This window comes from Electrophorus electricus, chromosome 7 (genome assembly GCF_013358815.1).
Source record: "Electrophorus electricus isolate fEleEle1 chromosome 7, fEleEle1.pri, whole genome shotgun sequence".
Classification (NCBI taxonomy): Eukaryota; Metazoa; Chordata; class Actinopteri; order Gymnotiformes; family Gymnotidae; genus Electrophorus; species Electrophorus electricus.
Window position 1 is genome coordinate 17,042,803 of NC_049541.1, and position 25,414 is coordinate 17,068,216.

General features: G+C 38.1%; 1 protein-coding gene and 1 pseudogene across 1 annotated transcript; both read left to right on the forward strand.

Annotated features, from left to right (window-relative positions):
• Window positions 1-461: 461 nt before the first annotated feature.
• LOC118241713 (deleted in malignant brain tumors 1 protein) lies at window positions 462-5,506 on the forward strand. The gene is made up of 5 exons (XM_035528177.1): window positions 462-540; window positions 3,913-4,219; window positions 4,327-4,655; window positions 4,979-5,270; window positions 5,446-5,506. Exons 1-5 carry the CDS (start codon window positions 462-464, stop codon window positions 5,504-5,506), a joined length of 1,068 nt encoding a protein of 355 aa, XP_035384070.1.
• Window positions 5,507-7,223: 1,717 nt separating this feature from the next.
• LOC118241714 overlaps window positions 7,224-25,414 on the forward strand; it is a 51,309-nt pseudogene continuing 33,118 nt past the window's right edge.

Here is a 25,414-nt window from a genome sequence, read left to right on the forward strand (position 1 = left end):
GGAGTCGCGTTCGGTTATTTATCAGTGCTTAGATCAGCTCTGTGCAGGTGGCATTAAAGCTGTATCTACACTGAGTGCTTCCTCTCTCTGAAATCAGTCTCCTGCATGCTGGTGACTTTCTCACCACACTCTCCTCAGTCAGACGCCTCTAAAGACGGGAGGTGGAGTTCTGTTCATCAGCGCTGACGTTCTTTTGATATATATGGAGAAATAAAAAAAATACCTTTTTGATTTGTCACTGAAGATGTTTGATGATTATACTTCTCTGTCTAATAAGGTAATAGTAAGTGTGATTGGTGGCTGTTAGAAACTTTCTCTCTCTCTCTCTCTCTCTCTCTCTCTCTCTCTCTCTCTCTCTCTCTCTCTTTGTCTAGGGGGCTAGTTTCTTCAGTCTCTCTGAGGTAGTGGAGTTAAAGATTGTCTTGCCTGCTGAGTTTATTGCCTGCTGAGTTTAACAAAGAATGTGTGCAGGGCAGAGGGAGATGGACAGCTATCGGACTTTAATTCTTCTGATGTCCACAGTCACACTCACTACTGCGGGTAAGTCCTCATGTCAAAAACACATTTGAGCAGATAGTCATATTATTATTATTATTATTATTATTATTATTATTATTATTATTATTAATAATGTGTTTGCTTGTATCTTAACACTATTGTAAGTTAGTTATTCCTTGACATTTTTACATCTGTAGCTAAACATAAAAGAAGGGACAGAATAGACAGGCAGGCATACATAGCCATACATAACTCATGTGCAGTTAATATGATCTTTGTATCTCTCTTTTCCTCTATCTCTGTCTCTCTGTCTCTCTCTTTCTATCTCCATCTGGTATCTTCTATTTGGTATGCAGACAGTGTGAGACTGGTGGATGGTGGTAGTCACTGTGCTGGGAGAGTGGAGATTTTTTATAGACAACAGTGGGGAACAGTGTGTGATGCTCACTGGGATATGAAATTTGCTGTAGTAGTGTGTAGAGAGCTGGGCTGTGGGGTGGCTGTAGATGTACTGGGTAATGCTCACTTTGGACCAGGATCAGGACCAATCTGGAAGAATCAAAGGATATGTACTGGATCGGAGCCTACATGGGAAACATGTGGAATGCGTAAAATTTTGAGACAACTTGAATGTAATCATGATAGAGATGCTGGAATGATCTGCTCAGGTAAACTGTGCTAATTCTCATTCTCAAATGTAATTATTTTTTTCAGTGGTCCACTGTAAAACTTTGTTTACTTGTAACATACATTTCACATTTTAAACATTACACTTCCTAAAATCTTTTCGACAACTATCTTATTTATTTATTTATTTATTTATTAAAAAACAAATGCTAAAAGATGAAAAGTCCTTAGAAAAAACAATATTAGATGAAATGGAGATACAAAATTACTGAGACAAATGGAGTCATAATTTGTTTGAGAATTATATTAGAGCAGGGAAATATCTAATCTTGTCTTGTGTTAATCTCTTTCAAGGTTTACTATTATCTGATAGTGAACAATATCATTCAATTAAATACACAAGAATGTATCATACAACATTATATTTATATAATATGTATATTGGGTTATTGCTATAGTATTCTTTTTTGGTCACACGAGGGAACAACATAACTATTAAAAGACTATGTTGATGTTATAATATTTGCAATTTGATATATTTGTCCATTTCTGTAGTATGTGTATAATACACTATACAGTAATTATGCTAGGTTAGAGTATATACATTTAGAGTCTATTTAAAAAAACACAAAGGTGTATAATTAATAATATAAAGTAGTTTATTATATGTGCAAAGTACATAACAGTCCACAATTTGGAATGACTTGAAGATTCGATATAACTGGTAAAGGGGTTTGTTCCATATGTAGTGTTGTAGTATATGAAACCATAAATGAATTGTCTTGGTCTTAGGGTAGGAGGACTCAAATTTGTAAGCTTCACATTTTCACTCGACCATCAGCAAATATGACCATAGCAAGTAAATGATGTCTGTCACTGTCACTGTGGTATAGTATTTTGAAAGATGTAGCATTTTTACAGACATTAGCTTCCAAATTGACAGTTTTAACAGACTAAGACAATCTGCCTTCTCAAAGTATAACAGGCGGTTTCATTTCATGTAACTTAAGTGATAGTGTTCGCATTTGCTTGCTGGTTCATGGTTATGTGTCCTCAACAAACATAGATGGCAGCTTTGTAAAATTATTATTATTATTATTATTATTATTATTATTATTATTAGTCGTAGTAGTAGTAGTAGTAGTAGTAGTAGTAGTAGTAGTAGTAGTGGTGGTGTTGGTGGTGTTGGTAGTAGTAAGATAAGCTGCATAATTTTATTATGTATTTTATATATTTGTTGGGTTTATGTATTATCATTATTATTATATCTATGATGATATTGCTCAATCTTCCACTTTATCAAGACAAGTGGAATTTTATGTAACAGAAGGCATGTAATTGATCCTTTCCATAACAGCTTGTTTTTTTTCTGGGTTTTTTTTTTTTGTTATGTTCATTCATTCATATTACTCCTGTTTTCGTTTTATTAATACAGATGAGTATATGAACCTCTTTGGTTTAAACTAAGCTGACCTAAATTGAGTAGACTTTAGGTTCTGACTTCTGAATAACTTTTCTAAAAGTACAGTACATACAGAAATGTCTTAATTGTATCATTTGCCTCCATAAGTTTCAATACAGTTGGACTAAAAATATAATATTTGACTATCTTTGACTATTTATATATTATTTAATGTCAACACGTAACATACAATATATAATATATACAAATTTGATATTTAGTATATTTGAAGTATAACTAATGTAAATGGAACTACTTTTTAAAACTTTTTATTTTTATATTATGCAAAAATATCAAACTGGATTTGTATGCCGTGGCGATTCTAGCGTCTATTGGGGTCCTAGGCAAAAATTCATAGAGGCCCCACCAAGCAGTGTTCATCGCCATTATCTTATAAATAATCTAACACCAACAAGAAATTGGAAAATGTTAACTTTTTATTTCAAAAGTTAACAGTACTATTATTTTCAGAATCTAAATATAAATAACATTTTAATGAAAAGATATAATACTGTAGCTACTAGCGTCTACGTTCTGACAGCCTGACAGGCTAGCTACACTACTGAGTCAACTGCCTGTATACTGACTCTGACTCATGTCATGGAAAACTGAGCTGGACACACTAGGATGCTTTGCAAGCTAGGTTAACTAATATTAAATGTCAAGGTAAACAAATGAAATAATGTCATTCTAGTGGATGTTATTCAAGTGTGTCTCCCCCTCATTTAAGGCTAGACTTGCAGGAATTAGTTATTAATCATTATATTTAATTGGTATTATCTGCTCCACTCACTAGTAATGTTTTTTTCTCCTCATCCTCTTTTTTCTTCTTTCTTTTTTCACTGCCAGAAGGATAACTCCTCTTCATTTTTGTTGACTGACTTTTGTTGGTGACAACTTCTTGTCATTATTAAACAAATCTTGAACAATACTTGCAACAGGAGGGAGTGGAGTCAGACAGGGCCCGCTTAGAGAACTGAGGTCACAAACTGTCATTGCAAACTTTGCACATTGCCATTGACGTAGTATAAAGTTTGTAAGTTTACAGCATTTAATGATTTTGCTACAATTTCTCAGCTGTTTTAAGCTGTTACAATATTATGAGAGCAATATTATGAGAGCAAAGAAGCACCGAAAGATAAAAAGCTTATTTTTTGTTTTTCTTTTTGTGACCATTTAGTTTTGTCAATAAACGCACAAATTCACTTTGCAACCTGTTGCAATATTACAAATCACAAATGCACGGTTTTGTGTAATCTGTTTTAGCATTTCTTAGTCATTACATTAAGTTACATTTGTCTCTATTCCTTGTACTAATATTTTAGGAGTGAGGCTGGTCGATGGTCCTCGCTGCTCTGGGAGGGTAGAGGTGCTTCATGGGAAGACCTGGACCACAGTGTGTGATGCTGACTTTGACCAGCAGGATGCAGAGGTTGTGTGTAGAGACCTGGGCTGTGGGCCTCCTGAGGAGGTGCTGGGAGCAGCTGCTTTTGGCAGAGGGGAGGGCCAGGTGTGGACAGAAGAGCTTCAGTGCAGAGGCAATGAATCTGATATTTACTCTTGTCCGACATCTTCATACAAACACAGTTGCTCTCATGACAACGATGTGGGTCTGTTGTGTGCTGGTAAGAAATACATTTATTTTACGTAATGACATATTTCCACATCTCTATTTGCTTATGTCAAACACTTTCACATTTAGAATAGATTGTCTTCACTCTATTCATTCTGTCTCCCACAGACAATGTGAGACTGGTGGATGGTAGTAGTCACTGTTCTGGGAGAGTAGAGGTTCTTCATAGAGGACAGTGGGGAACAGTGTGCGATGATGACTGGGATATGAGAGATGCTGCAGTGGTGTGTAGAGAGCTGGGTTGTGGGGAGGCTGTAGATGTACTGGGTAATTCTCACTTTGGACCAGGATCAGGACCAATCTGGATGGATGATATAGACTGTAGTGGATCAGAGTCTACACTGAAGAACTGTAGATCCGCAGGTTGGGGTAAACATAACTGTAATCAAACTAAAAATGCTGGCGTTATCTGCTCAGGTAAACTACAATACATCTGCATATGATATCTGTACTGATTGTAATTCACAACCTAATATAGTATTAGTTACTATGGCTCTACTTTCAAATGTCTTTGGCAAATTTGGGTGTTTTTATAGGTATTACATTTCTTAAACTTTTCTGACTATTTGTGTTTGTCATGTCTTGTATGTTGGCAGTATTTTGTACATAAAGGTTTTTACTGATATTTTATGACATTAAAGAAAACCATATGAGCCATGCATTAATTAGAGCATTACCTTAATATTAAGCTATTTAAGCATCTTGGTCATCACAATAAGTTACATGTGTCTCTATTCCCCATACTAATATTTTAGGAGTGAGGCTGGTTGGTGCTCCTCGCTGCACTGGGAGAGTGGAGGTGCTTCATAGGAAGACCTGGGCCACTGTGTGTCATTCTGACTTTGACCAGAAGGATGCAGAGGTTGTGTGTAGAGAGCTGGGCTGTGGGCCTCCTATGGAGGTGCTGGGAACAGCTTCTTTTGGCAGAGGGGAGGGCCAGGTGTGGTCAGAGGAGCTTCAGTGTACAGGCAACGAATCTCAGTTTCACCTCTGTCCTTCATCATCTACACTTAAACACAACAGCTTTCATGAGCATGGCGTGGCACTAGTGTGTGGGGGTAAGATTTGGGGTAATTCATATGTAAACATGTATTTCTCAAACTGTAATTATAAGTTATGTAAGATTTTAACATTTTTTTATATCGCTTGCACAACTGTCTCTTTTTCTGATTTGTTTCCATACCTCTCTGCCTCTTTCTTTCTTCCTAATTTTCATTTTGCACAGACAGTGTAAGGCTGATGGACGGTGGTGGTCGCTGTTCTGGGACAGTGGAGGTTCTTCATAGAGGACAGTGGGGAACAGTGTGTGATGATGACTGGGATATGAGAGATGCTGCAGTGGTGTGTAGAGAGCTGGGTTGTGGGGAGCCTGTAGATGTACTGGGTAATTCTCACTTTGGACCAGGATCAGGAACAATCTGGATGGATGATGTGGACTGTACTGGATCAGAGTCTACACTGAAGAACTGTACATCAGCAGGTTGGGGTAAACATGACTGTAATCAAACCAAAAATGCTGGAGTCATCTGCTCAGGTAAGATGCTCTAAATCTCAATATAAAACTCAAATAATACAGTTTACTACTGAACATTTATTAATTTCCTTGCCTTTGTCATTTATGAATCTAAAAATATAATGCATATTATTGTATTCTTCCCACCTCCAACTCAAAATTTTCCATGACTTTTAAGGGTTGAGAGTTTAATGGCCCAACAAATACATTCATATTTCAACATGTGAATAATAATCATTAGGAAGCACTGAATTTTCTTTGTTCTTTTATGCTAATACTTTAGGGGTCAGATTGGTTGGTGGTCCTCGCTGCTCTGGGAGAGTAGAGGTGCTTCATGGGAAGCTCTGGGCCACAGTGTGTATTGAAGACTTTGACCAGCAGGATGCAGAGGTTGTGTGTAGAGACCTGGGCTGTGGGCTTCCTGTGGAGGTGCTGGGAGCAGCTGCTTTTGGCAGAGGGGAGGGCCAGGTGTGGACAGAGGAGCTTCAGTGTACAGGCAACGAATCCCAGATTCATCTCTGTCCAAAATCATCTACTCTCAAACATGACTGCTCGCATGACAATAATGTGGGATTGGTGTGTGCTGGTAAGAAATGCATGCATTCAGAGTTAATCTTGTATTTTTCTGACACTAATCATTTATGTTATTTACAATTTAAACCCATTGTTTTATGTATATTTTTTTCTATATATGAATTATATATCATTTTAGCATTTTCTCTTTGTAATGGTGATGCTGAAGCTGGGGAAGTGTTATGATTAATTTGCAGATTTATTTGCTGCGGAAATAGTTAAAGAACACAGAGCAACAATAAGTGGAGTCTTAACAAGTATAGAGGCAGAAAACCAGGGAATTATTCTATATCAGGGAGCAATGCCAAAACACAAATGGCTAAGATCACAAACCATTAAAAAAGGAGGGTCAGAAACAAAAAGAGCCAAATGCATCAGATAAACAGTTCAGGAATGCAGACAGAGAAAAGTGGCAAAACCTCATAATAAAATAAGCGAGTTTAAATAATACATTTAAAGAGTTCCAAACTGTTCTTAGTGTGCAGAGTTACAAACCATGGAAACCAGTCAGTATTCTGGAGCAGATGAGCTCTGGTGGTGGATGTGGGAAGTGTCTGAGGCCTCCATCTGGTGGCCTGTGTGTAACAACAGTGACTTACATGACAATTACGCATACACCTCTCCCCCAACTTAATCACTCTCTCTCTCTCTCTCTCTCTCTCTCTCTCTCTCTCTCTCTCTCTCTCTCTCACTCTCTCTCTCTCTCTCTTCGACATACAGACATGGTGAGGCTGGTGAATGGCAGCAGGCCTTGTACTGGGAGAGTGGAGGTTCTTCATAGAGGACAGTGGGGAACAGTGTGTGATGATGACTGGGATATGAGAGATGCTGCAGTGGTGTGTAGAGAGCTGGGGTGTGGGGAGGCTGTAGATGTACTGGGTAAAGCTCACTTTGGACCAGGATCAGGACCAATCTGGATGAATGAAGTGGCCTGTAGTGGATCAGAGTCTACGCTGAAGAACTGTGGCTCAAGTGGAAGGGTTAGTGACTGTCATCATGCAGGAGTTATCTGCTCAGGTAAATTATACTAATCTTTAGAATGGATATATTTACCTCGACTGGCATTTCTGCATATTTCCTAGCTTTCAGACTTTGTTATACCAGTTATGACATTAGACATTTTGTGCGTTTCAGTTGTATATTTGTTTAATAAAAGGAAAACATGGCATCATTCTCATTAGAAGCTTCTATGGACATGATCCTATGAATGTGACATGCTATGATAGATCAGTTGTTAACAATTCTTGTGGAGTTCCTTTTTCAGATAAAACAGCTGTGCTTTCTTTCTTCAGCATTTGTAAAGGAAATTTAATTATTCTTTGTCACTTATTAGACCACCCACAAAACCTATTTTCTAATAATATATTTATTATTTGCTGCCATTAATGAAGAATCATGCATTAACTAGATAGATAGATAGATAGATAGATAGATAGATAGATAGATAGATAGATAGATAGATAGATAGATAGATAGATAGATAGATAGATCACTTTATTTATTAATCCCAGGGGGAAATTGACATAGGCAAAGTGACAGTGCAATACAAACATTCACTGAGGTGTGTATATATGATTGTGCAGTGAATGCAGAAGAGAATGACAACAGAGTGGATATTAATAATAAGCACGATTATCTATTGCTCAATACCACTCAGTAGTGTCCCGACACAAAGAAGGATTGTACAGTGTGATCGCAGTTGGAACGAATGATCTCCTGTACCTCTACTTACTACAGCAGAGCAGAATGAGTCTGTGACTAAAAGATAATAAGCTAGCACTCATGACAACAGACTGGTAGAACATTGTCAGCATCTTGATGGACACATTAAAGGAACTGAGCTTCCTCAAAAAGTAAAATCTACTCATCACCTTCCTGTACACAGCTTCTGAGTTGCCCTTCCAGTCCAGTTTATTGTCAAGGATGACACCAAGGTATTTGTACGTTACCACCTGCTCAACATCCTGATCCTTGATGGTAATAGGACTGGTCGTTGTCCTCCTCCTCTTGAAATCTGCCACCATTTCCTTGGTCTTGTCCACATTGAGGAGCAGATGGTTCCTCTCACACCACTCTACAAAACTGTTAACCACATTTCTGTATTCTCCCTCCTTGATACATCCAACCATCGCAGAATCATCAGAAAACTTCTGGAGATGGCATAGGTCAGACCGGTACTGGAAGTCAGTAGTGTACACAGTGAATAGGAAAGGTGAGAGTACAGTTCCCTGTGCTGCTCCAATGTAACTGACCAAGACTTCAGATCGGCTTGCTCCCAGCTGCACGTACTGAGGTCTGTCAGACAGGTAGTCCTTGACCCAGGTGATCATGGACATGTCCACCTGCATTCTTTCCATCTTCTCCCCCAATCTGAGAGGTTGGATGGTGTTGAATGCGGTTGAGAAATCAAAAAAAGGTGATTCTTAACATGGTATTGTTCTGATCCAGATGTGCATGTGCCTTCTGCAGTAGGTAGATAACAGCATCATCCACACCTACCTGCTGCTGGTAAGCAAACTGCAGAGGGTCCAGGAAAGGGCTGACTATAGGTCTAAGATATGACAGCACTAGTCTTTCGAGGACCTTCATGACATGAGGTGTGAGCACCACCAGTCTGTAGTCATTCAAGGAAGAGGTAGTGGACTTCGTTGAAACAGGAACTAGGTAGGAGGTTTTCCACCACATTGGTGGTCCCCTGTTTAAGGCTCAGGTTATAGAGCTGCTGAAGGATCCCACACAACTGGGTTACACAAACTTTCAGTACCCTTGGGTTGATTCCATCCAGCCCTGCAGCTTTGTGGACTCTAAGATTTTCCAGCTGTCTTTTCACCTGGCTGGTTGTTACTTCTGGGTGGGGGAGTTGTGAAAGTTGTGACTCAACAGATAATGACTGTAGGGTGAGAGGGGGTGGGTGCTGATATTTAAGAGGTGTTGATGTTGAGGAAGTGGGGGAGATGCGTCTGCAGGTGTGGGCGTAGGGTGTTGTGCTGAACCGGTTAAAAAACACATTCAACTCATTGGCCTTGTCTTAACTGCCCCCAACAGTCTGTTGCCTTATTTTGAAGCCAGTGATCTGATTCATGCCTGTCCACACCTCCTTTGCATTCTGCTGAAGCTTCATCTCCAGCTTCCTTCTATAGCCTTCCTTGTTCTCCCGGAGTCTCACCTTAAGCTCTTTCTGCACCCCCTTCAATAGTTCCTTGTCCTTAAGTCTGAAAGGCTGTTTTTTCCTATTAAGAAGTTCCTTCAGGTTTTTGGTGACCCATGGCTTGTTGTTAGGAAAACAACGTACCCACCTGACAGGAACAATGAAGTCAGTGCAAAAGTTGATATAGTCGCTGATGCAGTCTGTGATACTGTGATAATGTCCTTGCCAGTTTGTAGTCTCAAAGCAAACCTGCAGAGCCTCCTCTGCCTCTGGTGACCATCTCTTTATTGACTTCTTTGCCACAGGTTGTCTTAAGACAACAGGCCAGTATGTGGGTGACAACAGAACCAGGTTATGGTCTGATATAGTCTAGTGAAATATTATAAAAAAATCAATAATGTAAGTAGTTTCTCTGTCACTAGAATGTGTTCCATGGTCTCTATTCCCCATACTAATATTTTAGGAGTGAGGCTGGTTGGTGGTCCTCACTGCTCTGGGAGAGTGGAGGTACTTCATGGGAAGGCCTGGACCACAGTGTGTGATGCTGACTTTGACCAGAAGGATGCAGAGGTTGTGTGTAGAGAGCTGGGCTGTGGGCCTCCTGTGGAGGTGCTAGGAGCAGCTGCTTTTGGCAGAGGGGAGGGCCAGGTGTGGACAGAGGAGCTTCAGTGTCGAGGCAATGAATCGGATATTTTCTCCTGTCCAACAATATCTGCAGTCAAACATGACTGCTCTCATGACAGTGATGTGGGATTGGTGTGTGCTGGTAAGAATTGTGTTTTTTAAACTGATTTCACATTTTACATAAAAAACATTTTCTGTGTTAAAAACCCAATGTACATGATCTGTCTATCTCTCTTTGTTACTCTATCATGTTCTTGTTCTTGGCCATACAGGCAGTGTGAGGCTGGTGGATGGTGGAAGTCGATGTGCTGGGAGAGTGGAGGTTCTTCATAGAGGACAGTGGGGAGCAGTTTGTGTTTTTGGTATAAGTACAATAGCTGCAGTAGTGGTGTGTAGAGAGCTGGGCTGTGGAGAGTTTCTGAGTATTAACGCAGGTTACATACCAGGGTCAGGACCAATTTGGATGAGTCATGTGGACTGCAGTGGAACTGAGTCTACAGTGAAACACTGTGGATCATTGGGCTGGGGTGAACATAGCTGTCTTCATTATTATGATGCTGAATTAATCTGCTCAGGTATGTTGAAATCAGTGTGTATATTCAATCAGTCTGTTTTCTATTAATCTCTTTTAGAATGATTTGTATAAACATCTGATAAATATCATATTTGTGATTAATTCTGGACCCATCATCCACAGAACATAGATGAGATCATTCTGACTTTAAATATCGTAGTATGTTTTAATTAACTGAATGATTATAGACCATTCATTCTTATATGTGTTGTCCATGGTATTAACGATGTTACTTTACACACAGGTCACAAAATGCCCAGACTTACAGATGGTCCTCACCTGTGTTCTGGGAGAGTAGAGGTGCTTCATGGGAATACCTTGGCCACAGTGTGTGATGCTGACTTTGACCAACAGGATGCAGAGGTTGTTTGTAGAGAGCTGGGATGTGGGCATCCTATGAAGGTGCTGGGAGCAGCTGCTTTTGGCAGAGGGGAGGGTCAGGTGTGGACAGAGGAACTTCAGTGTAGAGGCAACGAATCTGAGATTTCTCTCTGTCCAACATCTTCAGTCAAACAGAACTGCTCCCATTACAATGATGTGGGACTAATATGTTCAGGTTAAGTGTTTGTCATTTTTCTGCCAGAAATATATCGTAACTATGAGATACTAAGATAAGCTTTGTTCTTATCATTTTAGAGATCTGTAATCAGTTCTGTGTTTTACAGGTCACACAGCAGTGCGTCTGTTGAATGGCTGGGACTACTGTTCTGGTCGAGTGGAGCTCCTGTACCTCAGTGACTGGGGCTCAGTTTGTGGGGCTAGCTGGGATATGAAAGCTGCCAGTGTCCTCTGTGGACAGCTGAAGTGTGGGAGTGCTGTGGCTTTGTTGGCAGCGGATTGGTTTGGGGAGGGGAGTGGCCACATCTGGGCTGATGTTTTTGATTGTCATGGGAATGAGACACACCTGTCAGAATGTCCCATCTCATCATGGAGTCGAGCAGCATGCTCTCATAAACAGGCTGCTGGAGTCATCTGCAATGGTGAGCTCTTCCATTCATGTTCACCACATTAGTGAAATTAGTGATGTTTTGCATGCTAAAATAAGCTTATTAATTTACATGTTTAATTATATTCCCATTCAGGTTCCTCTCAGGCCTTTCATGAGGGGCAAGTGCGGTTGTCTGGAGGGAGGGAGTGTGAGGGGCAGGTTGAGGTTTACTTCAGCCAGGACTGGAGGAGAGTTCTCCTGGACTCCTGGAGTGTGCCTGAGGCCTCAGTGGTCTGCAGACAGCTGGGCTGTGGCTCTGTGCTGAACTTCTCCAGCTCCTCTCCATCCAGTCCTGATCAACACAGCCACATCTGTGTGACGGGTTTCAATTGTTCTGGGAGTGAAGCTCATCTGGGGAACTGCAGCAGTGCAAACCTCCTCAACCTCTCCTGCAGCTCCATGGAACAGCTGTCAATCACCTGCTCTGGTATGTGTTACATTAACCTAAAAACTGGTAATTCTTAACAAAATTAATGACATGCTTGCCTAATCTACTCTAAAATTGTACACCAGTTGTGTGAGGATTAATGACTTTTATTTCACATTAACAAAAATAATAACCTGGTGTTCTTATTTTGGTGGAACAATTCTATGTAAATCAAAACCAGAGTTTCAACTGTCTGAACTGTTCTGGACAATTAAGGTGACTGTGTGTGTATACACTTAGTGTGTGTGTGTTTCAGCCCACTCCTCCATCAGGCTGGTTGGATCTGGGGGAGACTGTGCAGGAAGGCTGGAGGTTTTCCTCAGTGGATCGTGGGGGACAGTGTGTGATGACTCATGGGATATTGAGGATGCCCAGGTGGTGTGCAGGCAGCTGCAGTGTGGAGTGGCCCTCAGTGCCCATGTACCAGCCTGGTTTGGTCCTGGAACTGGGCCCATATGGCTGAATGAGGTGCAGTGTGAGGGGAACGAGACGTCCCTGTGGAACTGCAGGTATCAGTCTGGAGGAAAGCATGACTGCAGACACAAGGAGGATGTAGGTGTCGTGTGCTCAGGTGGAGTATGCTGACTGCAGCTGTTCTTGAATTTGATTTGCTTGTCTTTTCTTCTTTAAAGTGTATAGTGATAACATAAAATGTAACACCAGTTGCACAGTTCAAAGGCAAGTGTCAAATGTAAAAGTCTATGACATTAAGCATACAAGAATGATATCTAATAATTCTGACAGAAGATAACCCAAAACTTCACCAAAGCAGTGTCATATTTAATAATGCTCATTTTAATTTGCTTTTAGCTATTTAAGTTTTATGTTAAGAAAGCTAAGTTTCATATGGGTTTAAAGAAACATAAAAAAAACAGTAATTAAGACACTGATGGCAACTGTGCATTTATACTGTGGGTAGAGTGAGCTCTTGTAGAACGGTCTAAGAATCATAAAGATTAACAAAACAGTTGTCTGCATATTTTCTCTCACCAGAGTTTAAAGAGATCAGACTCACTGAGGGGTGTAAAGGGAATCTGGAAGTGTTCTACAATGGGACCTGGGGGAATGTGTGTGTGAATGAGATGAATGAAGAAACAGCAAGTTTGATCTGTCAAGAGCTGAACTGTGGGAAAACAGGCAGGGAGTCTGGGGCCAGAGCAAGAGTGGAATCATCTCCTAACTGGCTGGATCAGGTGAAATGTAGGAAACATGACTCCACTCTATGGCACTGCCCATCTGACCCCTGGGGGCACAACAAGTGTGATAATGACAAGGAGGTGGCTCACATTACCTGTTCAGGTAGGCAGATTCTCCCTGCATGTAAAGATTCTTGCAGATATCAAGTAGCTGAGAAGTTAATCATTAAATGCTCATGAGCGTTAAATCTGCAATCATAATTTCTTACCATACTCACAGAAGAGCAGAAACATTTACAAAAACATGTGAAATGCTCTTCATTTCCCCATCAAAGCCAGTGCTCAGGTAAGGATGCATTAATTAATGAGAGCATTAAATCAAAATTCTTCCAATATCTTACCCATCATTGCAAATTTTAATGGATTAATCAACATCAATACTTCACACAGTCAAAGTTGTCACGAAATGTGGTATCTGCTGAACCCAGACAGTTATGTTACTACCCTAACTGTCCTGTGCAGTATTTTCTCCTCATGTCATATGTCTGTGGTATAGTTCCGCTGCCTCTCAGGCTGAGTGGACCAGAGGGAAGCTGCTCTGGGAGGCTGGAGGTTTATCATAACGCTGCGTGGGGCTCCATCTGTGATGATCAGTGGGACATCAGGGATGCTGAGGTGGTCTGCCGACAGCTGGGCTGTGGGAAGGCACTGAGTGCTAATGGGAGTGCTGCCTTTGGTGCTGGTGAAGGGGCGATCTGGTTGAACAGAGTGGAGTGTAGAGGGGATGAAATTCACCTGTGGGACTGCAGTTATTCACTGAAGAACCACACTGACTGCTCCCACAAAGAGGATGCTGGCATCATTTGTGCAGGTTAGAGGAGACCTCAGACAGGGTTTTGGATTCAATAAATAACTCCTTTGACAAATTCAGTAGCTGAAAAATAGAAATTGTGCTTGCAGTGTTTTGATGGGTTTTTTTTTTTAGTTTGTAGGCTAATTACACCTTGTTATGTATCTCTGGGTGTTGTACCTGGTGATGAGGGATACACCTGTGCAGCACATCATCAATTATTAATGTTGCTGTAAGCAAGGACTCTCATTGGGTGGACGTTTTGTCACTGAGCCCTCTGTCCTCACATCTCATCCTTGCATCTCTTTGTCACATCCCCAGAGGGAGGAGTTAAGTCATGAGGAAGAGGTGCAAAGAAGTGAGAACAGTTAAAGAAATGAGAAGAACCTAGTAATTAAGTTCTTCCCTCCTAACTAATGTATAGCCCTGAAAATACATGTCCTTATACATTGAAGTAGCATTAGTATATAGTCAAATCTGAATAAAAAAATGAGCAAATATAAATGTCATCCGCAGCTTCATTATTCATGAATTGCTTTTTGGCTTACCAGAACTGCCAAACTCACAATTAAATATTGACATTTGGTCCGTGACAATGTACACCAGTGACAATGATAAATGTTTTCAATAACCTGAGAAATGCTGGATTTTTCAGGTAAATCGTTATCATCATTGAGTGTCAACATGAATAACAACAATAATAATAATAATATCAAAAATGTCTAGAAAGAAATGTAATTTAAATGATATAACAGACATATACTTGCTAGGGTAAGTTAGAGAATAAAGCTAATTAATTTGATTTTGTATGTTTGTGTGAGTTCTGTGTCCACCTAACTGATTTGGTTCTCTATTTCTAGACATCTCCCTGACCCCTGTGATTACAAGCAAAGTAACCACCAACTCCATCTCAGGTCCTCTTTTCATTCCTCTGCCTCATTTTTTTTTTTAATGTTCAAATGAAAAATACTGTTTATACACGTTCTCCTTTGCAATTTCCTGTCCAGTTGGTAAATCTGAGATGACAACCAGTCGACCTCTACCTCGACCAGTTACCTCTTCTGTGGTCCTGCTGGTACTGGGAGTGCTGCTCTTCCTGGCCTTAGTGCTTCTCTCTGGGCTGGTTTACCAGAACAGAGTGCTCAGGAGAGGTAGGGAACATTCACATATAATCTATGGTTTCAGACATTTTACACCATTCATTTGCTGGAGCCATGTTTCCTCATGTCTTCACACCCAGTGCTCTATAAGAGGAGGTGTAAGACTTTGCCTGAAGTAATCTATGAGGAGATTGACCACAGAATCACCAGTGAAAAAACTCCCATCTCTGTTCAAAAGGGTGAGTAATATGGAGGGTAATATTGCAGGCAATCCTAGTGTGTATGACACAGAGATAAAATAAAAAGACAGAGTGAGAGAAAAATGAGAGCTTGTGTGTTATATTTGTTATTTTGAAGCTGTGTGACTGTATCGCACTCTTTTCATACCTTATGACATTTCACATCTTGCTGCTCACTGCATTAAGAGATCTGAGCAGTATCATAATAAATGTTTGCTTGTAAGGCAAGGCATGTTTTAATATGTAGTACCTTTCATGCACAATAGGAATTCAAAGTACTTTACTCAAATGTATAGAAACATTGAGTGGAAAAAAGTTTTAAATAAAGGCTGAGATCTGTCACCTCAGAAAGGGCTTTAAAAAATAGGAGTAGATTTAAAGTAAAGTAAAATTACAAATTAAAAGATAAAGATACAAGAAAACAAGAACATTGTCAATCTAAACAATAACATTTGGGGTATATCTAACATCAGGAAGGTTGTGATTGCATTTAGCATTATACTGTCTAAAAGTTGCCTCACCATATTTGGTTCTGATTCTAGGCAGCATTAGCTGATTAGCCTGACTGGCCTATTGGGTTTGTACTCTTCCAGTAGATCAGAGATGTATTTTGGTTCTAGGCCATTCAGTGATTTATATACAATTGTTTGTATATAAATATATTTAGAAATACCAAAAATGAGGAACTTTGAAATGAATTGCTAGTGGATGTAAGAATGTGAAAACTGGAATCAATGTCTTCAACTCTATTTGTTTTGTTAAGATTTCTGGCAGCTGCCTTTTAAATAAGAATAACAGTTTGTGAACTTGTTTAGGCCAGTATAAAGACTAGTGCAGTAATTTTGTCTGTAGGACAAGATATACTTCATTGGTATGTTGGACTCTATCCTACTTTACTGTACTAGGATATTCTATGAGTAAATGACAGCACTTTTGTAAGTCGCTCTGGATAAGAATGTCTGCTAAATGCCATAAATGGAAATGTAGGAGAAAAATGCAGGTATTTAGTTTCTCTATGTCCTGTTTAGACATTAAATGTTTACCCTTTTAACTATCTAAAGAATATATCAGTCATTCTTTGTTATTGATTTGATGTAACTGTTGAAGTTCTGATCTGAATCAACATTCTGATTTCTGACTTTAGCTTTAGTCTTCAGGGCTCTGGTGTCAAGATAAGAACTGACTTCAAGTCAGTCATTGCTGTTAATGGCCAAATGTAATCTCCTGTCTTTTCTTTGTTCAATTTGGTGCCTTTCCAGTTGTTTATCTCTAGGCACTTTTTTTTACATGCTGAATATGTAAGTGATGTAAAGTAATATATTTAAAGAATGATCTTCTAAACTGAGAGACACAGAGAATTAAGGACATAGCCCAGCCCCTTTGTTTTCCATTTCTGTTGCTCCATTCCCTGCTCTCTGTAAGGTGGTCTCAATCCCAGGTCAGCTGGGTGATATCAACAGCCTACTGGGTGAGCAACCACGCTCTAACAATGGTGGGCCCGTTTGCCGAACAGTTAGACCCTGGGTCAGGTAAAACAAAAGAAAAAAAAAACTAAACACCACAGCGAGCGTGGAAAAAAGGGAGAATAAAGGACGCCAGGGGAAGAAATGGCAACCTCGATGCACTGGGGAAAACTCAAACTAAAACTTCCCAAACAAAACCACAAAACAGGGAGGAACTTGAATGGCTAAGGGAAGCATCTGGAAAAAGACAGACTTGAGAGGGAAAACTGGAAAGAGGAGGGGACATGTGAAAACACAGACACCCTCACAGCACAGAAGTGAGGTGTTGTTCGAGAGCTCAGACCTCAATACCTTAAGTTACCAGCTAGGAGCTTAGCTCAGAACTTTGGCAAAGACCCAGCACTGAATGACTGGTTCACTGGGCTTATATAAGGTTTAGCCCAACTGTTGGGTGTTAAGCCTGATTAGTGGTGTGGTTGACTCAAGGCCTCCCTCTGGTGGCTGGAAGGGGCCTCAGCCTGGTGCCAACCCTTACACTCTCTGTCTCTCTTACTACTTCTACCTGTTCTGCATATGCTTTCTCTCTTCTTCTTCTCTTCTCACTCTTGTTCCCTGCTCTCTCATTTGTCATGTATTAAATGTAAATTACTTTTTCACATGTTACATTTAAGAATTTACATTTCATTTTAATACTATTTTCACATGTTCTCATCAAATAATCTTATGAAATGTTTCCTTTGAGAGAGAAAACTACATGTGAATTGTGATTTTGTTTTTGCATCACCAGTTCATGCTAATTAAATAACACAAATGTGCAAAATGAATAGTTTACTGCTTATATTTCTCATTTTAAGCTTGTTATCTAGTTAGCAGTGCCCCCTTGTTAACTTAATCAGTGCCTTCATTTTAATGGTTCAATATGTGTTTTTTGGTAAGTGAAATGGTTATATGTGAGTACATTTTAAATGATCATTACCTTGTCTTCTGACTTGCTTTTAAATACTGGAATCACTATTATTATTGTTAGCTGCTCAAGTGTTTGGAAAGATACTGGGTCATTATGGGACCTGTAGTCCCTGTAGTGAATTTATATGGTATAGTTCTACTCAACAAGGTTAAAATATAAAGCATTATGGATTTTGTACTGAATTTTAGCTCAGTGACTTTTACCAGTGATTATAGTGGGGCATGGAAACATTTCAGTGGGGCACATGCTCCATTAAACTGGGTCTAGTGACACCCCTGGATTATTGTATTTGTATTGTATGGAAACATGGCAGTCAATTGGACAAATATTCTGTTGTTCTCACAGCTCATTATTATCCCTGACGGAAGATGCTCGTGATTTCCTGTTTCAAGCATGTTTCATGATTGCTCTGTTCTCTTCTGACAGAATATATCGACTCAGAGGCTCAGCATTCTGGTTATGAAGATGTTGGTAAAGAGCTTCTCTCAGATAAGGGTGGGATTACATCTCAGAGAAATATTAGAATTGATAGAAATCATAGTGTTCGTTAATAATCTTATACTTCCAATCAATGCTGTTTTGTCGTAAACATACAACTTTTTAAAAACTCCTTAGTCAGTGTGCTGTGGGTGCCAGATGTGGTACCTTGTGGATGTGTTACTTTGTAGAGTTTTGGTGACTGTTCTCATAGACAATTCTCTTTGGATGCAACATGTATCTTAATATAATTTACAAGAAATTCACTTTTCTTTCAGTTACAGCAAAATCTGTCAGTGAAGAAAAGACTGAGTATTATGATGATGCTGTCACCAGTAGTGGTCTGTCAATTACATTTGTTTAATTCCTCACTTCATTAAAATGAAAGAGATGATGATGACTGAAATTACTCCATCAGCTAATTTTATTTGATTTAGGTGGTCTAGGGACAGAAAATCCACAGGATAATTACAATGACATCACACATGGACAGACACCTGATACTGTAGCAAGTATGCTTGAATAAAACCCCCTTGCTTCTGGAAAATGTAGTTCTACTAATAATTTTATTACTCACACTACTGCCCAAATAGGTAACTAATTTGCTGTCAATTTGCAACACTGATACAACTTCAACCTTGTGCAGCTTTGCCTTGTAACATTGACAGTGATACATATACTATCAATTATTTTTCTTAAGCTATTTTTGTTAATTTTACATCAATTTGCACTGTAAATTTTAAACACATAAAATAACACTCAATGACACTGATGTCTGATAGCATTTATCTTGTGTTTTGATAGAGGATGTCATGGAGATCTATGATGATGCTGTTACTGTTGGACCAAACTCGCATGTTACAACAGGTTGGTTTCTCTTAATTCTTGTGCTTAGAATTCCTTTCATTTTATCACATTAATAATGTCAGACTTGTTGCTCAGTGGCATTAAAACTTGTTTACATGTGTTGGCGTGGCTCTCACTGCAGAGTACTATGATGATGTCATCTCACCTGGACAAGATTCTTTAAGTGGTACAGGTGAGAATACAGTGGTGGTTTAGGTGGAGCCCATTATAACAGGTTTCTATTTCTCTTTACTTGCACATTCCAGCTGCACTGCTTATTAATAATAAGAGAGACTGGCCTTTCCGTATCATCTGACACATGATGTATTGTAGTGTAATGATAATGTGTGCTGTGAGAATACTGACCAATCTAAAACATTATAGACATGTGATCTGTGTGCTTTGAAGAATCACCAAATCTAAAAAGCATCAATAATGTATGTTTTAAAAAAAAGTTTAACTGTATTAGATCATCTGTTTAACACTTTGTTTTGTTACATTGCAAGGCATCCTGTATTTGGAACATACAGAAATATTAATTTGCAAAACTAAATTGGTATTTTTACTCTTGTTCTTTTACTTGCAGACTATGATAACCTGTAAGACACAGAGGAAAGGCTTCAGTCAGAGAAAACCTCATGAGAGTGCTTTTTCTCAGGAAATGACATTTGACTTCTTAAAACTCAAATAGTGTTTAGATAACAAATGGTTCAATGTCTTGCTTCACCCTTTTGACAGAACACATTTTTGAAAATCATTTTAAACATAAAAGCATCACAGAAATACAATATTAACCCTTTTATATACATATATTACATGCATGATGTTGAATTTGGTAGCTTGAAATGGCTGATGTATGTTATTTGTTGCAAGGGCTCATTTATCAGTATTCAGTGCATGTGCTCCCTGGAAATCAAACCCATGACCATGGTGATATTAGCACCATGTTCATAAGATTATTATGGGTTTATACGGTTTTATACACAGTTAGCCACCATTTAGATTCTGTTTTGTTCTTGTTTTGTATAAAGATGCACACCTTACTCTGTATAGGCCTACAACAAAGTCATCAGTGTTAAAGGATGGGTTCACTACTGAATCCTATAAATATGCACAATAGATACCTTGACCTGCCTTGACAACAGCCTTGTGAGTAAAAGCTTTGGAATTAATAAAAGGTTATTACACAATTACGAATGGCTTTCATTTCTGTGCGTTTTGTCCTGTGCTCATAAAGAACTCACATTGTACAAGCTAAAAGTAGAATATTTCTGATTAAAACAACTAATGTTCCATTTAATGTCTGTTTTATTACTGGCCTTCCCATAGACAGCCAACTAATAACTGTTTCACATCTTTAAACTAGATGTCACTTTGTAACAGAATTATTAATGAATAATGTTCTACTTTCACAGTCAGTGCTGTATTGTCATAAACATACAACTTTTTAAATTCTTTCTCAGCAAAATATGTCAGTGAAGAAAAGAGTATTATGATGATGCCATCACCAGCAGTGGTCTGACAAGTAAGTTTGTTTAATTCGTCAATTCATTAAAATTAAAGAGATGATTACAGAAATTACTGTATCAGATCATTTTTCTTTCTTACTTTTTAATCTGTTTAGAGGGAAATTGTGCTAAAAATAAATATAAAAGCACACTGACATATTTGGAATTAATAAAAGCATATTTTACACAGTCTGTGTGGATTTCATTGTCCAATGTATCAGATCAGTGAATAGTTGAATGAGGCAGGGCCCATACAGCTCTTCTGTAGTTACACTTAGAGTTACACTTAGAGCTGTGCATATGCATGTCCATGTAAAGACTTTTTATGTTGCTGTTGTCATTTTAGTTGCTAACTTACTGATCATCAAACATCTAAACATTTAACCTGGACTGATAAATTGTACTAAAGTGGCCTTTTTAGTATCAGCACCTTTGCTGCAATTATAAATTGTGCTATAAAACATTGGTGTGACTTATCAAAACACAACACAAAAATGCTGCATGTTTATTCACAAATAAACAAATATTCTTCATCAGATAAGCCCACAGAAAGAACACACAGATCAGGGACACTGTCCTAACACTCTAATTATTGCCATTATTGCCAGCAATGGGTATTCATGTAAAGTGTGAACACATTATCGCCAGACGCATATTTATAGGGTTTTTCTACCTACTTATTCCAACTACCTTCACCTAATAACACATTGTAATAACACAGTGTAATAATACATTTTAATAACAATGTAATTATGTATTGTAATAACACTTTTTAATAACACATTGTAATTACATATAGCAATAACAATACATTTTATTAACACCATGTAATAACAATGATAATAAAGTTAATGAGAGGACAAAAAAAAATTATATATATATATATATATATATATATATATATATATATATATATATATATATATATATATATATATATATATACAATAAAAGTGAAACTGTTTTAGGTGACATTATATCTATCTATCTATCTATCTATCTATCTATCTATCTATCTATCTATCTATATATCTATATATATATATATATATATATTAGATAGATAGATAGATAACACAATGTAATAACATTTTATTAACACCATGTAATAACAGCAATAATAATAAAGTTAATGAGAGGACAAAACAAATATATAAATATTTGTTATAGATAGATAGATAGATAGATAGATAGATAGATAGATAGATAGATAGATAGATAGATAGATAGATAGATATAATGTCACCTAAAACAGTTTCACTTTGATTTATTGTATATATATCTGATATCTATCTATCTATCTATCTATCTATCTATCTATCTATCTATCTATCTATCTATCTATCTATCTATCTATCTATCTATATATATATATATATATATTTGTTTTGTGTAGATAGATAGATAGATAGATAGATAGATAGATAGATAGATAGATAGATAGATAGATAGATAGATAGATAGATAGATAGATAGATAGATAGATATAATGTCACCTAAAACAGTTCCACTTTGATTTATTGTCTACATTAATTGTATCAAATATAACTACTACAATGCATTGGACAGTGGACCTTGGTAGGAAACAGCTTCCTGTTGACAGTAATATGTTCTTCTGGCTTGTAACACATATTACAGTTACATACAAAACATTGCCAAATGTAATGTTGCAGCAAATCTGTAAAGCTTCACACATTTGACCCAGGTGTCATCAAAGGACAACTGCTGCAATCTTCGGAGATTCTATGCTGTATGAAGAGAAGTAAAAAAATAAATGTAAATTGCACATAATAAATAGCAGTCAAATTTCAAAATGTTTTTTTTTTCTAAACACCAGCAAAAGCTCACAAAAAAGGTACTTCACAAACAAGAGATATGATATGCAAGGTGCCATATCTCTTGAAAAAAGTCTATCTATCTATCTATCTATCTATCTATCTATCTATCTATCTATCTATCTATCTATCTATCTATCTATCTATCTATCTATCTATCTATCTATCTATCTATCTATCTATTTCTCTCTCTCTCTCTAATATATATATATATATTCCTTCTGCTACATTTAAATTTTTTTTTTTTTACATTTTGTATGTTTTGCCAAAAGCTGTCAACTGTGGGATCTGCTTTGCTTCAGTTGACCTACATAATGAACAGCGAACGTTTTCTGGCGTGGGACTCAAATTATTACATTTATGAAAAGTAGCTTGCAATATATACTTTTCTGTGAGGTTCACACATCACATGAACTGTAAAATCAGCTCGTGCTCCTAATATGTGCATGATTAATTAGAAAGTAAATAAGAAAGTAATAAGAAAGTAAAATGTGGTTAGATATCAATTATATTCTAAGAAAAAAAAATGGCTAGCTAGCTACGTAGCTATAAACTACAAGCACTAGAAACATAAATGCAGCAGCTGAACTGAACTCAGGGTGTGCAGGAAGGCATGCCCTATGTTGTTGCATATTTTCAAGATTCTAAAGGTTCTGAGGTTATAGAAATTAAGGTTTATTATTGATTTTACATATTGATATTTATTTTGACCACATACAGATGCATTTGTTAGCTGGGCAATGAAGCATATCTAGCTACATAGCCAGCCAGTCTGACTAATTGGTCACATAATTACAGTGTAAATATAATGAAAAGTAAAATGTCTAGTAAGTGACCTTGGGCAAGAGCTTGGAATATTCCCAGAAACTGTACTAATCACAAAATGATTACCAAATCCAGTGTGATACTTGTGTGTTATGTCATATACACAATGTTTAGCTGATATGAAAAACCTTATGTAGCTTAAACATAACACATGAACTAAGTAGGACAAAGACCCAGAGCAAAGAAAAAGCTGTTTGTAAGAATTTCTGCATGCTGAATCCAAATATGTTTTTAGAATTTCTCTATTAACCTTTTGTTGTTGTTGTTGGTCTTGTTGTTGTTGTTGTCGTCGTTCCATTATATTTGCATCTACATGTATAGCATTTAGCAGAAATCTACCAAAGTGCTTTTAGTTGTCTACTTAACTGTACCAAGAAAAGTGCAGGCAAACTATTACTGGAGAAATGTTCAAGATTGTACATATTAAATTTAAATGTAATAACAGCCTTATTTATTAATAAGTAACATATACTTCATGTAAAATTCACTTAAAAACCTTGAAACCTTGAAAGAAACATCTTTAAAAGTGATTTGAATTCAGTGTAAAAATTATGAGGGCCTCATATTTTATTTTGAGGGACACACAAGTAATATTGTTGCCTTGTGTTAGTAAATGATTTCCAGTGAAGAAACTCACAACTTGAGTAGTCTTTTTAACATATACTTTATTACTTTCACTAAAGTAATAATTTAAATGAGTACTTTTATTTCTACTTGAGCAATTTTTATTTTAAAGTAACAGTACTTTTACTTGAGCAGAATTTTTGGTTACTTCACGCACTTCTGTTGGTGTGTAGTGGGTAGAACAGCGATCTACTGCAGAAATTCACAAGAAGAAAAATGATAAGGTCAACATTAAATTGATGTGAAATTACAGTTGCATGCACTAATGAGAAAAAATGCAGAAGAGCTATCAGGCTATCAGTGTAAATAAGTCGGTAAGTAACTGAGGGAGCCATACTGAACAGAGTCAGAGAGAGAGAGAGAGAGAGAGAGAGAGAGAGAGAGAGAGAGAGAGAGAGATAGAGAGAGAGAGAGAGTGTTTGTATGTGTGGTGTGTTGGGGTGCTTACAGTACAGCTGAGAACCAAGAACATGACGAACAAGGCAATGCATATTGTCTCCCTAAGAGAGACACTGTCGGTATGGCAATGGAAGAAAAAATATTAAATGCTTTCATCTTCAGTAAACCTATCTGTCATATCCCTGCATATCTGTAAAAACAGCATATAAAATACATCAAACACAAAAAATTACCCCAAACAATTGAACCGCAGCTCCACAGTATTTTTAATGAAAATGTACGCTTACAGCAGACTCTCACAAAGCCCTGTGAGCAATTTCTTTGAAAGTGCTTTGAACTAAACAGCTAACTGCATCACTTTCTAAATGTTGCTGCAGCCTTCTGTGTGTCTTGTGGCCATTTCCAATAGGATTCCATGTAAAGTAGGTAGTGGGGGTGGAATGCTGCAAAGACTCTATGTCACCCTCTGGTGGTGTAAACACCTTAGCTGTTATATATAGATAGATATTGTTTTAATCCTTTTGCCACTGCCTAGTCTGTGACCACAGGACCACTGCGGACAATGAGACTGCAATAATCATGCTATGGTAGTGAGTGCTGTGCTGCTATGAGCTTATAAAGTAACAGCAATGATGATCAGGTTTTTACACCTTGGTTGTATGATGGGCCACTAAGAAACGGAAACTGAAATATTACATAAAGGTACAACAGCATGGATACAATAATACGCTGGGGGAGGGGAACGCTCAAACTAAAATATAAGTCCATAGGGATTCTCCCTCGGTGATGGACACTGCGTCGGCGGATTCTGAGAGTGAAGGACCTCCGATGCCCAAGGTACCACCCAAGTCATCCGATGAGGACACTCCCTCCATGAAGGCTCGCAAGAAGGCAGTGTCACCAGTGCCCGCCCCTGAGATGGACAAATCAGCTGGTGCGTCTCCGGATACGCGTGCGCCAAAGCCGGAGCAGCCACCACCACACAAGCCAGCAAAGGAGGATACGTCCAGCCGGGGCGGTCGCCGACGCAGCCAACGATAGGAGGACTGGCTGGGGCTCCTGCTACATTTCCCCGGAC

Bases quoted from the DNA above. Each gene is read 5' to 3' on its own strand.
- LOC118241713 (XM_035528177.1), top strand. From the start codon at position 462: ATGTGTGCAGGGCAGAGGGAGATGGACAGCTATCGGACTTTAATTCTT. The intron at 541-3,912 runs GTAAGTCCTCAT...CTAATATTTTAG, and splicing joins AGTCACACTCACTACTGCGG to GAGTGAGGCTGGTCGATGGT. The intron at 4,220-4,326 runs ATACATTTATTT...TCTGTCTCCCAC, and splicing joins CTGTTGTGTGCTGGTAAGAA to AGACAATGTGAGACTGGTGG.